Source organism: Chelonia mydas, chromosome 1 (assembly GCF_015237465.2).
Source record: "Chelonia mydas isolate rCheMyd1 chromosome 1, rCheMyd1.pri.v2, whole genome shotgun sequence".
NCBI lineage: Eukaryota > Metazoa > Chordata > Testudines > Cheloniidae > Chelonia > Chelonia mydas.
Window position 1 is genome coordinate 14,633,913 of NC_057849.1, and position 15,391 is coordinate 14,649,303.

General features: G+C 45.2%; 1 protein-coding gene across 1 annotated transcript in view; it reads left to right on the top strand.

Moving 5' to 3' along the window:
- The window catches only part of DGAT2 (diacylglycerol O-acyltransferase 2), a 38,785-nt gene that overhangs the window by 10,902 nt on the left and 12,492 nt on the right, over positions 1-15,391 (top strand). Inside the window, exons 2-4 of the mRNA XM_037882636.2 lie at positions 4,215-4,334; positions 5,590-5,697; positions 7,021-7,091. Of these exons, the coding sequence (XP_037738564.1) occupies positions 4,215-4,334; positions 5,590-5,697; positions 7,021-7,091 (299 nt within the window). The remainder of the gene's footprint in view (positions 1-4,214; positions 4,335-5,589; positions 5,698-7,020; positions 7,092-15,391) is intronic.

Genomic DNA, 15,391 nt, shown 5'->3' on the forward strand with positions numbered 1-15,391 from the left:
CCCCCCCTTTTTTAAATTATCTTACAAAGGTAAGAAGTTAATACTTTATGATTGTGTTGCAATTATCCCTCTTAGCAAGCTAAAACAAAACCAGTCCTGAGAAGCAGTGATAGTCAAGCTATCTGTTTTAGGTGACTGCTACCAAAGGTTTCAGAGTAGCAGCCGGGTTGGTCTGTATTCGCAAAAAGAAAAGGAGGACTTGTGGCACCTTAGAGACTAACAAATTTATTTGAGCATAAGCTTTCGTGAGCTACAGCTCACTTCATCGGATGCATTCCATGAAGTGAGCTGTAGCTCACGAAAGCTCATGCTCAAATAAATCAGTTAGTCTCTAAGGTGCCACTAGTACTCCTTTTCTTTTTGCTACCAAAGGAAGATCATTCCCCTAATTTTAGGTACATAATTATCTCAAACTGTAATACTAAATCTGCATAGTCTCATTCACTCCCCCCGACTTCTAAATGCCTATGATTTATTGAATTCCTTTACAGACTTCAGTTACAATTCAGCAGATGCTAATCGTGTACTGTTCAGCCTCCTTTTCAGACAGGGGGCTGGTTCTTATTTTGGATGTGTCTGCTTGAACACATGGCTGTTTATCCTCAGCTAGGAAAGTTTCCCCCTCCTCTTGGGAGGACAGGTTGCTAGGCAGACTTAATGGAATTCCCTTCAAGCTGATAAACATGTAGCTATTCCTTACGGTTAACTTTCTTCTAGGGTTTGGTATTGCTGGCATCACAAGTGAGATGAATATCTTGCATCTCAACTATAATACAAGAATCCAGCCATACTAATGTTACTGCTAGAGGCTCTTTACAAATATTAATTCTTGCAATGCCATTACATCAGGTAAGTATTTTCCCACTTCTGTAAGCAGAAACCTGGTCAGCTCCCACTTAAGTCAGTTTTTCTTATGGACTTAAATGGAAGCAGGATCACATGCAAGATGTGTGGGGGAAGGGAGGCTAAATAACATGTTGAAAGACACGGTCATCATTGTTGGAGCTGAGCCTTAAATTAGCATCTACCTCCAGTACAGTGCTGCCTCTCTTTCAAACTGACTTTATAACTAAAATAGTGAGGGGACACAAAGGATTACTGCAGAGCTGCTGGTAACCGTCCCCACCACCCAATACTAGCTGGGAGTCTTGTGTCTTTAAAGGGGCACTGCGCTTCTCTTTGACTATCTTACTGGCTAGCCTTACTCACAGCAGCTGAAATTACTCCAAGGTACTTTCAGTTTGTTTACACACCTTCATCAAATGCACCCACCAGCTCCTCAAAACAAGGAGAAGCTGTGAGTCTTTGACAGCAACGGAGAGAGAATGTAAAAATGCAGTTCTAAAACCCTGCCACGTTCCGTTGGATTTGGGGGTCCAATCTTGTATTGGAGACTACTTCAAATTCATTTAACTTCTCAATTAAACCTAACTACCACAAAACTGGCATCCCTCTAAATAGTGTACTTCAGAACAGGCGACGCTGGCTTCCCTTCTCTTGTGCTGCCTCTAACATCCTGTCTAGTATGCTTGCAATGTCTCTGGTTAGCTACTTGCAGCTTCTGTCCTCTGAATTTGGACCTGCATCTGACTGTTGTATTTGCATGTGAATTGTAAGTGGGGGGAGCCCCCGCAAGTGTGACAGGTAGCAGTGTGCTTACTGCAACTCTTAGAAGGTCTGCACGCTCACACTAGGTCAGTCACATTCCAACACAAGGATTTCCTCAGATTTGCCTAGTAGTGACCTTCAAAGGAGGTGGGTGAGGTGAATCCTTTTCCTACAAAGCAGTGTCACCCTCCCCACAGTCATGTAGGCTGAAGAGGATTAGTAGCACTTTTCTGGGTGGACCATCCAGAGGCAAGGTGCTCCAGTGGATTGAACTGGGAGTCTATTCCCAGCTTGATCACTGACCTGCTGGGTGACCTGTGGCAACCTCTCTGTTCCACTGTTTGCACACCACTTATTGCAGTGGGGCCCTGACTGGAACCTGGGTGCTGCTGTAACACAAATAATGGGAGGCTCTACAGATGCTTAGTTCATTTGGGCTGGTGAGGGAGGAGAGACCCAATTAGGACTTCCTCTGTCCCTGGGAAGTGCCATTGACACCTTAGTGACATCCTCATAGCCCCCGTGACACTGGAGCACATGCTCCATAACCAAGCAAGGGGCTTTGTTTCCTTGCTCCTGATGCCTGCAGAGATCCTGTCCCCCAGTGACAGCTGCAGAGGGGGAGGAGAAGGAACCTTGAGAGTTCAGTGGCCTCCCAGTACTATGTGAGACTGGTGCCCTGTATGGGGAGGAGCTTGTGTAGCTGGGGGTGGTCCTAGACCGTAGAAGTACTTCTAGACCGTATATATGTGATGTTACAAAGTCATATGCCTATTGCCCTGTCAGTGACACTTCTGTTGAGTTCGTTCCCCCCCCCCCCCCCCCCCCCCCCCCGCGCACATGTCTTTCTAGACAAAGCTCCCAGTAAATTGGGAGATACCCACAGATCTTAGATAATGAGTGGTATGAAGTTGTCCCCATGGCCTTCCCTGTGCTGTTCCATTGATGTGCCTTAATACTCTCTCAGTCCTTAATGCCTCTGCTGGGACTATCAGCAAGGGGACCAATTAGTATAGACTGAACTTAACATGTCCTTTAGGAACTGAACTGAGACTCCTCCTCAAGCTAACAGAGTGCTTGTCTGCCTTATGACCATCGTACTCCTTTTCTTTTTGTGAATACAGACTAACACAGCTGCTACTCTGAAACCTATCCAATTACTAACTCTTGTACTAGTTCTCCCTGTGGAATAGTTCAGTGCCACCAAACACACTTCTCACCTCTGATGGAATCTGACTTCACATAAAATTGCATGGCTCCTTTCAAAGGAAAACTTAAAAATGCTTGTGAGCTTGGGCTTGGACTTATGCATTAACACTGGCTTCTAGCTAACATTGGTGAATAGAATTTGTGGTTTAAATCAAACTAATTGTAAGGCTACATCTAGTGAAACAGGGCATTTTTTATCTAAATCATATTAGAAGCTAGCACCTGCAAGTGTATTCCTTCAGTCTAGAGGCTGCTTGGCAAGCCATGAACAGCTGGCCTTAATTTAAACCTGCTATGATGTAGTTAGCAGTACATTTCTTGTCACTTGTTCATGCTACGTTTATCTTATAAAAACTAATCAGGACTTGATGTTTGGTTAAAGCATCCATGTTGCTGTAGTGTAGAACTCTCTCCTAAATTCATACTATACCAGTAATCTGTCACTGACTTCTGCAGCTTTTACACTCCTGTTCAGTGCTTTGGATTCATATTGGTACCTACTGCAAGCAAAAGATTTGAATGCTGACAAATAGCATTGTATACACTTTTAAAGCTTGTTGTGAATTTTTAACCAGAAGCCAAATTCCTTTACACTTGGAATTTCCTGTCTTGATGGATCTGTAAATGTGTAACTTTCCAGCTGTCGTCTTCGGGTCAAAAAACTTCTTGTAAGTAACAAACAAAACTTTAACTTCCAAAAAATCTGGAAGAGTGTCTGAATGATGATCAATGTAGTGCAGTTGTTTGTTTTTTTTGTGGTTTGATTTATTGGTCTGTTTGCAAACTTGAAGTTGACATTGTCTCTTTAAGAATAGTTCTCAATAGTTTGATCTAGCATAGAATTACAAATATGGATTAGTTTTTCAAGTTGTAAACTGGGGAAACTGAGCAAGTTGCCTTTGGCCTCAGGGTGTCACTGCAGTTGGCAGTTGGGTATGGAAAAGATTCCTGGGCAAACCGCTAGACGTGTTAGTACACCTTGCAGTGTGACCATCACTGGCTTGTAATGTAAACTTCAAAGTACAAGGGAGGCTGAAAGGACACTTGGAGTTTTAATGTTTACTATATAGGTTTTTGGTTGTATGCTCCATTACTGCACTTGGGAGCACTGAAGAGGATTTCTGCTGCTTTGTAGTAGTAATGACAAGCATTTATAAAACTGCTCTGCTTAGTTCTAACATAACAGGTTTCCCCTTCAGGCTTTTTTTCTTAATGAGATGACATCTAAGAGACTAATGTAAACTACATAAATCCTGTTTAGTCATCTTAAACCAGAAGTGATTCCTGTAATCCAGCACAGGCTTCAGTGTTCTGACTTCTGTTTTTCACTTCAAATGAGGCTTTGTTCTAAATGCATGTACAGAGTAACTTTATCTTTTTTATTTTTCTGTTCTTAGGTACTGGGTCAAGCATCCTCTCTGCTCTGCAGGATTTATCCTGGTTGTCCAAGTCCAAAGTAGAGAAGCAACTTCAGATTATATCTGTGCTGCAATGGATCCTTACTTTCCTTGTCCTGGGTAAGAAATAACTTGCATTCAAAAATGAAGGTTCTTGATTAAACCTGTCCTGGCAGAAATCAAATCATGGTCATGAACAGCTAAGGTAAAACCTATTAGGTCTCCCTCTGTTGCTTAAGAACAGGGTGTTACTGTTGCTAGATAAAAAGAACACATAGGAAGGATTACTACACACATGTAAGCAGGGCTGATCTATAGGTATTGGAGCACAAGGAAGCAGATTTATTTTAAAATCCTCCCTTCTGTACAGTATGTGCTCTGTAGATAAACATATGTCTTGTCATGAATGCTCCAAACATAGTTGAAAAAAGTAACAAATCTGCATTTCTAGTGGCTGCTTCTTACAGTATATTCTGAGCTTTGTTCAGTCTAGTTTTTAATCATCTCTCGCAATGTGACTCTTCTCTGGAGATTCCAGTCTAGTAGAACTCACTGTTGGGGAGTGCTTCCAATTAGCTGTCTTATTGGTGACACTTTGCAACTGACATGGCAGGTGCACAAGACTCTTCCTTACTGCTTTAATACCTGCTTAGTTAAGTGGAGCTCTGAGTAGGAGGAAGAGAAGCATTTTAGTTTTTTTTTTCTTGATTAATAATGCTAGTATTAAAGTAACTCAAAGTTGGCTAGTCTCTCTGAGCACCTGGATTGCATTGTCCATCTCACCAGGTCCGATTTGAGCCACTATCAGCATGTCTGTTGTCAAATAATTCCTATATACTGCCTGTTGGGAGTTTCCAGCTGAATTTCCTCCTGTTTCATCCCAGACATGTCAGTGGGACATAGGGGATTTTTTCCCCCTCTCCTAAATTAAAATCAATGCTAGCTGCTTTTATATGAGAAGTCCCAGCATGGTGCAAGGGTGCGTGTGAGGAACTTTTGTGATGGGAGATATCCAGTGCACTGAGAGTCTTACCTGTGATGCAAGAAAGTTGAGCCAGCAGCAGAATCTCCTCCACATGAGGGCCCAGTGACCCTGCTGCAGTTAGAGGGAGAACCTGTGGACTCTGAGGTAGGGACAGGGAAATAACTGCTCTGAAGTAGGCTGCTCTGGATGAAGCTTTCTCTCAGCCCTACTGAAGGCTTAGTCTCAATGTGATGTCACTAATCTGTAACCACTAAATCAGATTTAGTTTAAAAATCCTTAAGTATGGCAGGGTCAAAAGTCAAGGGGTGTTAATGCTGATCGAAATACCCACTCTGCAAAAATGAGACTTTAATGCCATTTCCCCTCTTTTTATCCCTCTGGCAACTCCAGGTGTGGCTTGCACTGTAATCCTCATGTACATACTCTGTACAGACTGCTGGGTGATTGCAGCTGTGTACTTGGCATGGCTGGTGTTTGACTGGAATACACCAAAGAAAGGTAAGTCGTCGAGACTGCAGTGTGCTGACTCTTCTTAGTGTGGTAGAGGCTTTACATAGGACATGCCACCAAATGTGCAAGACTCCCCATTATAGGCAATTATGGAAACATGTAGGTGTTGGAGGAGAGCGGGAGGAATAGAACACTTGTTGGTTAGTGGCTGGCTTGCCGTCTAATGTGGCTTGTCTGTCCATGGCGGGGGCAGCCTGCAGTAGCTGGTACATACTAGTTACTCCATACGATCTTTGTGTGGACGCTTACTGTGCCCTGAGTGCCTTTGTGTGCATCAGCCTAATGCACTCTGGAAGTGTGCAAAACTAAAGTACACGAGAGCACTGTTAGTGTGCAGCAGTGTTCACACAGGGAATTAGCGCAGAGTGGCTAATGCACTTTAAACTCACACCCTAGCTTAGTGCGCACTGGCTTCCCTGTGTAAACTAGCCCATGCATCCTGCTTAACTGTCCTGGGAAGTGACTGCAAATTTTCTTATCCTTATAAATGTGTAGCCCTTCTCTAAATCCAACAAAGACCTTGTAGCAATGTGTCCCGCAGGCTAATTACTTGTCTCTAAACTTTCAGATTCCAAAGTCCTCTGTTTGAATCTTGCAAGCCAAATTAAAACCTGACTTGGCAAAAGCGCAGGGAAAATTTGAAGTCTTTACAGTTAAGATCAAGTGGCTGCTTTGGTTAGTGGTGCACATGTTGTCAGGGGTTTTGTTCTGAGTTACTATCTGATGGGAGATATGTATATTGACCTACTGTTCTCTGGAAACTAATTGAGAATGATCAGCTCTTAGTTCGGTTGACACATTTGAATACAGTTTCCCTCTGCTTGTAAGCTTTCTTAGTAGAAAAAAGGGCTTTTGTAAACAGAGGGCAATTAAGACTTAATGTCTCAGCCAGACTTTAACTCTACATAGCTTTCAATGCAAAAAGATCCTGGTTGAGCTAATGGGACTTCTTCAGCTGAAGAAACTGAGGCAAAAGATGGTAAACATGGATGTCTTGACACTGCAAACCCCTGTGTTCAGTTCTACTGTTTACATGGCACTGGAACTTGGGGACTTCTGGGTTCAATTGTTAATTCTGCTATGCAGTTGTTGCTTGAGGCCTGACTCTCTTCAGAAGTGCGGAAGCGAAGGAGAGGTGCCGGTGTTCCATACCTCTGAAAACGAGGCCTTAACCTGCTTTGTGCAGGTCTCTACCTCCCAGGGCTGTAGGGCATCTGTGCTGTCCTGACATCTTCTAATGGGCATCAGTGGTGTTGACCTTCCAGACTGCTATTGATATTGTCAACTGCACTTTCTTCCCTTTTTTTCAAGGTGGAAGAAGATCCCAGTGGGTCAGAAACTGGGCCATATGGAGATACTTCAGAGACTATTTTCCAGTACGGGTAAATAACCTTTTCTTGCTCTACTCCTGACTGTACAAAGGGCTCTTCTGTTCCTCTTAAAAATTTGTGTCCTAACCTCTTGGTGGTTGTGTGGTTTTTTTTTTTTAAAAACAAAAACAAACTACCAAACAAACAACCCTCTTTGAAATGAGGAAGCCAGCTCTTGTTCTGTACACAGGCCTTATTTTATCCTTATCTGAAACGAAAAACCAAGATAGGAAAATGTGCTTTTATTTAGGATCCCATCATATGATGTGTGTCTCTGAAACAGTCTGTTTGCACTGCAAACTTGATGCATCCCTAATCGATTCTGATAGGAATGTCATTTGTTTGAGATGACTCTCCATTGACTCAAGGCATCAATTTGCCTTGGAGAAATCTGGTGGTACAAGATTATCCTATAAACAATGGATTTTCCTGTTCACACATGTTTAGCTGGTGGGGAGGGGTGAAGTGAATGCTATCCCCTCTGCATCTTATACTCTTCATTTCAGAGAACACTACCTAAGACCAAGATCTAGTCCATTGCCCTAAGGCTCCCTGGTGGAATAGGGGGTGATCACTTCTAAACTTTAATTTTATTTTTAATATGCAAAAGCCCTTGGAGGGAGGCAAGAATCCTTTTTATTGCACCTGCTTGATCGCATGGTAGCCTCAATAAATAGCTGTTCTGTCTCTGGGCTCCTGAGATGCTGTTCAAGTTATTGGTAGCCAGGGTTGAGACTTACCAGTTTTCATTAAGCTAGAGCATAGCACTTTACAACTAAAGAATTCAAGGCTTCCTGTATGCCACTTGGTAGCACAAGACCTTGGAATTAGCAGGATTCCACTTCACAGCACAGTCAGCAGATGTGTCGGTCTGGGAGTTAAAGGTCTTTATCTCTAACAAAATGGACCTGCACCCCCTGGAAATAGCAGCCTGCTCCATTTCAGCAGTGGCCAAGTGTTGGTAGCTAATTTGGGAGGGACTCTAGCACTGGGGAAGTGGATGTGACTTGGGTGTGGAATCCCTCTCCTCTTTATCTTGCAAATGCTCTCTGATCCTCTAGCCTGTGCACCTCCCACCCCATGCAACCAGTTTCCCAGCTAATAATTCTGACCCAACTAGACTGGTTGCTTGAGGAGAGGAAGGACTGGCAAGTTCATGAGATGGGGAAAACATACATGGAAGTAACCCTGCTGTGCAGCTAAGGACTCTTCAGGGCTAGTTAGAGGGTTTGGAACTGGGAAGAGGTCTGTTCTCAGAATGCCTGTTGGAGGAAGGGTAGGTAGTTCTAGGTACTTATTCTAGGAATGCAGTGGTAGCTATTAAAAAGTCAGTATTTGCTAACAGATACTATAGATCAATAATATCGAAGAATGCTGCCCCTATACTTTGAATAGATGATGTCTGTTGGCTTTTCAATGGTGAGCCTTGCTGGCCTTGGCAATCAGAAGCATAGCTACAAAACTAAGCACATCAAACAACAATAGCTTGTCAAAACTGTAGCTCCCAGGGTTTTCTACTGGAAGCTTGTTGAACATTTCTTATGGGATTTCTTAAACCAAGGTGACTCCCTGCTGACTTGCCATCTCCCTACAGCTACCCTGGAGAGCATGTACTGCTACTTCACTGATCCTTGGTCTTTGCATATAGATGGTGAATCTAGATAAACAGTGCTTATCAGCCACATAAACAGTGGAACATGAAGTCAGCAACTGATTCAGCACAGAGTTGGAACATCTGTGACAGATGTCATGCAGCAGGCAGGCATGGGGGAAGAGGATATTAAACAGAAGAAAAGCCATGAGCTCGATGCTTCCGGCTGTCCTCCACTGGCTGTGGATTCAGTCTTGGCTAGGTTGTCCCCTCACCCTGAAGTCACAGCACCAGACACCTGCTTCTTTGACTTGTGCAGAGAGCACAGCTCTTACGAAAAGCTAAAGTGGCAAATGGGCAGGACCCCTTCAGGAAGGGCTGTCAAATCTGTGGCCACAGATCCCTCTTGCTGGATCATGCAGGAATGCTGGTGTGATGCCTGCTACTTGGGCTGCAATACTGCAGCATGTGTAGTTCTCATCCTAGGTTCTCTTGAGCCCTCTTGTGTATCCAGATGATTCCCTATCTATTGTCTTTGCATGTAGCTCTGTCTCTGTCCTCTGGTCTTCATTCCCTCCATAAGGACACATGCCTGATCTAGGCATGCTACCCAGCCCTGTCAGACTCAACACTCCTGGTATGATAGGGGTGTAAGAAGGCTACATGCAATCCTGAGCTTTCCCATTGGTGGGGTCCCATTTCAATGGCAATGCAGGGGTCACTCTATAGAGAGCTGGGGACAAAGTCCTGCTTATCTAGAACTGTGCGGCATCACATAGCTAATGACCATGGCTGTCCCATGTGAGGAAACAAATGGGGGAACCCTGGTGCCTCGGCTGCCAAATGGCCCTGGTACATTTAGAAGCATGTTTGGAAAAATGCCTGTTACCTACATGACTGGGTAAGGTCTTCTGGGGGTGAGGGGAAGAGCTACAGGCGGGGTGGGGCTATCGAACAGCCAGCAACACAACTAGCCCTTTCTCTCCAGAGTCTGGAAGCCATGTGTACCTTTTTAAGCAAGAACCATATTCCTGTACTCCTGGTACTCTGTGGCCTTGTCCATGCTAGGAACCTGGCTATAATGTCCCGCTGCTGATGGTTTAGCTCTGGTGGTGATAGCAAGTATCCTTCCCTCTGCTCTCCAGGCTGAGGATTCCCACTTCCCAGAAAAGCGATGTTCTGTGCACAGCCCCCAGAATGTTCATCACGTGGATGTGCTCTGAGCGTGGCTGGAAGACACTGGCCTTAACAGCAGAGGAGTGAAGCTGAAGCTCTGAGCACTGGTGGGAAAGCTTTCCCAAGGCTAGCGCAGACATACCCCTAGCTGCTAACGCTGAGAGGCAGGAGCATGCTATGGTGTTTTAAACAGCTAATATTGTAGTGGCCTGATCAACTTCAGTGGGGAAGAACCACCCCGGTTCTCTCCTGAGTCTACTGCCTAAAAAGTGTCCACTTTGCCAACAGCAGCCTATCTGCTCTCTGATGGGAATGGTGACAAGCCAGCATGGGCAGACTTAAGGTGCTAACTACGATGTCATTAAAAACTTGCTTAGGACAGGCAGGGATTGGTTGGTGTTTAAAATCAGCCAGATGTGCACCTGGGTGTGATCTGAGACTGGTACTCTGCAGAAGTCCGTATTAGTGACTCTAATTAGAACCTGGGTTAATCTGTGCTGCCATCAGCTGTGCGGGAGTTCAGCAGACTCCAACCTTAGGCTGGAAGGGTTTATATAAATGTAAGATATATGTATTGAAGAATTGCTGGATGCTGATTTGCGGCAGGGGGGTTACCTTGGGTATGGAGGGACTGAGACCAGTTCCTCTAAGTATTGAGCAGCTAAACATGCCATGAATAGCAGGACTCAAACGTGTTATGGCGTTCGCTTTGTCATACATGGCTCCTGTGTAAACCAACTCTCTGGTCTGCATATGGGTGATACCAGACCAGCTACTGCCACCTCCTAAAATGCTTGTAGGAGCCAGCTCTGACTCTAATCACATTCTCTGGAATCAGATTAAAATTTGCTCAGTGTTTGTCTAGGTCCCACTGAGGCCACTGAAATACTTCACTGGGCTGCCTGTCACCGCATGGCTGAACAATAATGACAGTGAGCTTGCTCTACTGATCCGGACAGCAGACTGCATTTAAAAGGCAGAAATGACTGTGTGAGACGGAGCTCATACCTGCAGGGAGAGGTGTGTGACCAGGGAGAGAGCATAAATAGATGCCACCAGCTAGGCTGAGTCCCTACACGTAAGGGGTGTAGGCTTGGGAAGAATCAGGACCTAGGACAGCGTTTGATCCCATGGCTGCTTGGGAGTAGGAGGAAGCACAAATATCCTACGGGAAGGTGCTCAAATACTACAGCGAATGCAGTATTAAAAAAACTGTCCACAAGTTTGCTAAATGGCTTGAAAACCACCTACACAGGCTAGTGACTCCCTAAACTGACCCCTGACTTGTGAACTGCTTTAGCTAGTTCAGAGGAGGGACATTGGGGTGGCAAATATGCTATGAGGACGTGCTATCTGTTTTTCAGCCCTTGCACAGCCACATAGTGGGTGAAGTGCCCAAGGGAGATCATATGGGTCTGAAAATCCCTTGTGCTGTTTAAGGTGGAGACGGGAGGGGAAATCACACTGTGATGCAGAACTTTGCCCTGTATGAATCATTCCCATGATCATTGAGCAACAGTGTAATCTTCAACGTCTGCTTCCAGTTTACAATCAGTGTTTAATTCTCCTACTGCATCTCTGCTGCTCTGAGCTACACAAACTACCAACATGTTTGTTTTGTAACAGCGAACAGTGTGGTAGTACTGAACAGATTTAAAAGCAAACCTGCTTAAAGTGCATAACCATGTAAAGTGTTTGTATTCCCATAGGGGAGCACTTATTGCCCATCCCACCACCATCACACTTGTATTTCTGCCATAAGCAAACTGCTGTGAATGAAGTATTCCTAAGCTGGGTATCTGGCACTAGAAACAAGGTATAAAATGGAGTGATTCAGGTATAGGACTGAGTCCAGAGATCTAGGCTTTACACCCAGCTGTGTCATGGCCCTGCTCTGTGACCTTCACTGTGTCACTTCAGCTCCGTGCTTCTGTTTTTTTGGCCTCTCCCTTGTTACACTCTCACCCCATTTTTTACATATCGTGTCTCTTTAGGTTGTAAGTTCCTTAGGACTGGGGTTCCTCCTACCTCCCACTATGTATGTACAGCGCCTAGCACAATGGTGCCTCTCGCTTGTAATCCAAATAACTCTTAAATCCAAACAGTTTAAAACACATGAACGCTGCTTGAAGAGCTGACTCAGCTGGGTCTGCAGATATGCAGGAGCACGTTATAGGAGAACCTGGCTAACTCCAATAATGATGGGGGTGGGGAGTAAAACCTTTTGTGACTTAGTAAGGAAGCCAGCCAGAGTAATATTCTCATCAAAATGTACAAGTTGGGTTTTGGCAATCCCTGTAGCCAAGCTAGCTATGTTGCAGAGTGGAATACTCATGGATGTGGACTGTTTCATTTCTTGTGTAGCACTTATGAAGTCTTAGGCATAAGAGACCAAACTCTAGTACCCTAAGTCTCTGAGAAGTGAGGCTTGGTTACTAGGCTGTCTGTGCTGCAAGGTGCACATAGGGGAGGTTGTACTGTATTTTGAAACTTCCAAGGCTTGAAACAGAGGATGCTGGACATGAATCCTGTGTCCTCTCTCTCCTCTTTCAGTTAAAGATCATGCCAGATACAAAACTGACCTGCTGCCAGAGGTGTAGGGAATATATTTAGTGAGGTTAGCATGTAAGGGAGCAGAATAACATGAGTTAGTAGGGCAGTAATAAGCTTAGGAAGCTGTTGGCTTAGTAAGGCTTATGTCTGCTACGACTTAGTGACTGGCCCTGGAAGTAGGAGTTCTTTGAGCTTAGCAATGTAGGTAAACTGCAGTCCTAGAACAATTTCTGGAGTTCTGCAGCCTGAGGTGTCAGTCAAGATAAGGTCTATACAAGGGCTAACCTTTGCTAATGTCCATCTGGACCAGGTGCTGTGACTAATATTTACCTGTATCTGTTAGTCTGTTGCGGTCTAGAACCACTAGACTATGCTTTGTTGGATTCTAGAATCCACTTACCAAGCATGCTCTGCTAATCCTTGCTTATCTATTTATGATGATTACAATCTACTGATGATTGCATAACTTTGTCTTGTGTCATAAAGTAAAGGCCTTCATTTCACTCAGGAAAATTCTCTGTAAATCAGCATTGGTGCACATCAGCACTTACACTGTTTATCTCTCTCAACCAGTGGCTCTCAACCTTTCCAGACTACTGTACCCCTTTCAGGAGTCTGATTTGTGTTGTGTACCTCAAGTTTCAGCTTGCTTAAACTACTTGCTTACAAAATCGGACACAAATACAAAAGTGTCATAGCGCACACTTACTGAAAAATTGCTTACCATATAATTATTAAAAAAAAATAAAATCGTGACCCTCAGGTTTTGAAATCCTTATATACTATGTAGGGAAGTATAAACACAGTCATGGTCTGTATGAAATTTTAGTTTTTACTGACAGGTTTCAGAGTAAGAGCCGTGTTAGTCTGTATTCGCAAAAAGAAAAGGAGTACTTGTGGCACCTTAGAGACTAACCAATTTATTTTTTAGTTTTTACTGACTTTGCTAGTGCTTTCATGTAGCCTGTTGTAAAACTAGGCAAATATCTAGATGAGTTTACATATCCTCTGGAAGACCTCTGTACCCCTGGTTGAGAACCACTGCTGTTTGTGCATGTGAACCCTAAAGGGCTCAGCTTTATAAAGTGCCTGATTGGTCAGAAGAGATGCTCAGTTGAAACTATGAATGTGTGTAGCTTAATGCTGGCAACTTATATTCTGCTGAAGCTATTCAGGAGAAAAGATTGCAGCTGCAAACAGCCTCTGCTTAATACGACTATTTTAAATAGGCACCTGACAATTATCTTGCTAGAAAAGTCAAAGGTGGCTGCAGGCAGCCTTGTACCATTTGTGCAAATGAGGCTTGTAAGAGCTTTTCCAGCTTGCTCCCAAATCCCTTTGATCTGGCTGGCCTAGTTGGCATACAGAAGAGTATTTTACTTCTAAGCTGGACTACTGCAGCAAAATTGAAGCAGGGGCTCATGCATCCTGCACTAGATGTAGCAGATCTTCTTTAATCCCTAATTTCAATAACCTCCAGCCACTCTGCTGAGACAGAATAGGTGGGTGTTTCTGCTAAAATGGTAGCCAGACCCTGGGTCTTAACACTCCGTCCCCAGCTCGAGGGATTGGGCTACGGAAGAAGCAAGGCAGGACAAACTCCAGCCTCTGGGGGTACAAGGGGCGTTCCCAGCACCAGTGAGACGGGGAGCTGCCTGGCTGATAACGCTTGCTCCAGACACCTTGGACCAGAGTGATGTGAGCAGCCAGACTGCAGCACTGGGAGCTCTCAGCCGGCTTTTACTCTCTGCTCGTCGGCTGTTTGCACCAGCCCCTGCCTCGGTCCTCTCACTGCCTGCACTGTTCTCGCTGTCCCCACCAATCCCTTGCTCACTTCGCTTGTTCTAACCCTCCACACCCACGCTTACCCAACTCTTTATGCTGGACCAGCATAAAGAGGAATAAATACGAACAGGAACTAGCCCTGTGCTTGTGGCTGCGTTCCTTTCTTTCACTTCTGGGGTATGTCTCCATGTGGTGCTGGAGGTGTAAATTCCAGTGCTAGCAGCTGTACCCACACGAGGGGTAAGACCCAGTGTCTGGTCGAGTGGGTTAACAATAGTGTATGGTGCTGTGAGGAGTGGGAGGGGCCAGCTGGCCCCAGCCTGTGTCTGGCTGACATGCTAGGGGCAGACGAGAGGCAGCTGGCCCATCAAACCCACACTAGCAGGAGAGCACAGTAGCAATGGTATGTCAAGCTGGAAACTGCACCTCCCACTCAAGGGTTAGACGTACCCTTGGTCCACAAATACATTTGGACAGTAAATGCTTTGGGGCTAGCCCTGTTTCTTCCTAGGTCTGGATGGTGTTCAAACCTTTGGACGCTAGGCTGTTCAGGCTCTCTGCTTGGACTGTGTCCTGTTAGTATGGCTACTTCCACTTCTGTTTGTGCACGCTCTGTCGCAGTGTCAGACTCACCAGCTCCCCATGCACCCAGGAGTGACGTTCACCGCAGTTTTATTCACTACGGGGAGGAAAGTCCACCCTCAGGGCACTGGGCTGAAGGTCGTAGCTTCAGTCTGGGGGTAACCCTTTTTAGATATCACTCGTTAGTAACCGCTGAACAGCCTGAGGCAAGGGGAAGCGGGGATTTCGTGCTACTGCACTTTGCATTAGGGCACCTTTCTCCTAGTGAAGGCTGTAAAATAAGGGGTGGGGGAAGGTTTCACAGGAAGTGGAGAGTGAGGTGTTGAAGTGGGAGCAACAGGGAAGCTTTAGGACAGGGGTGGGCAAACTTTTTGGCCCAAGGGCCACATTGGGGTGCAAAACTGTATGGAGAGCCAGGTAGGGAAGGCTGTGCCCCCCCAAACAGCCTGGCCCCTGCACCCTATCTGACCGACCCATCCAAACCCCCTGTCCCCTGACCGCCCCAACCCTTATCCACACCTCTGCCCCCAGACAGGCCCCCCATCCCGGGACTCCCACACCTAACCAACCCCCCTGTTCCCTGACCACCCCCCACCCCAGAACCTCCACCCCATCCAACTGTCCC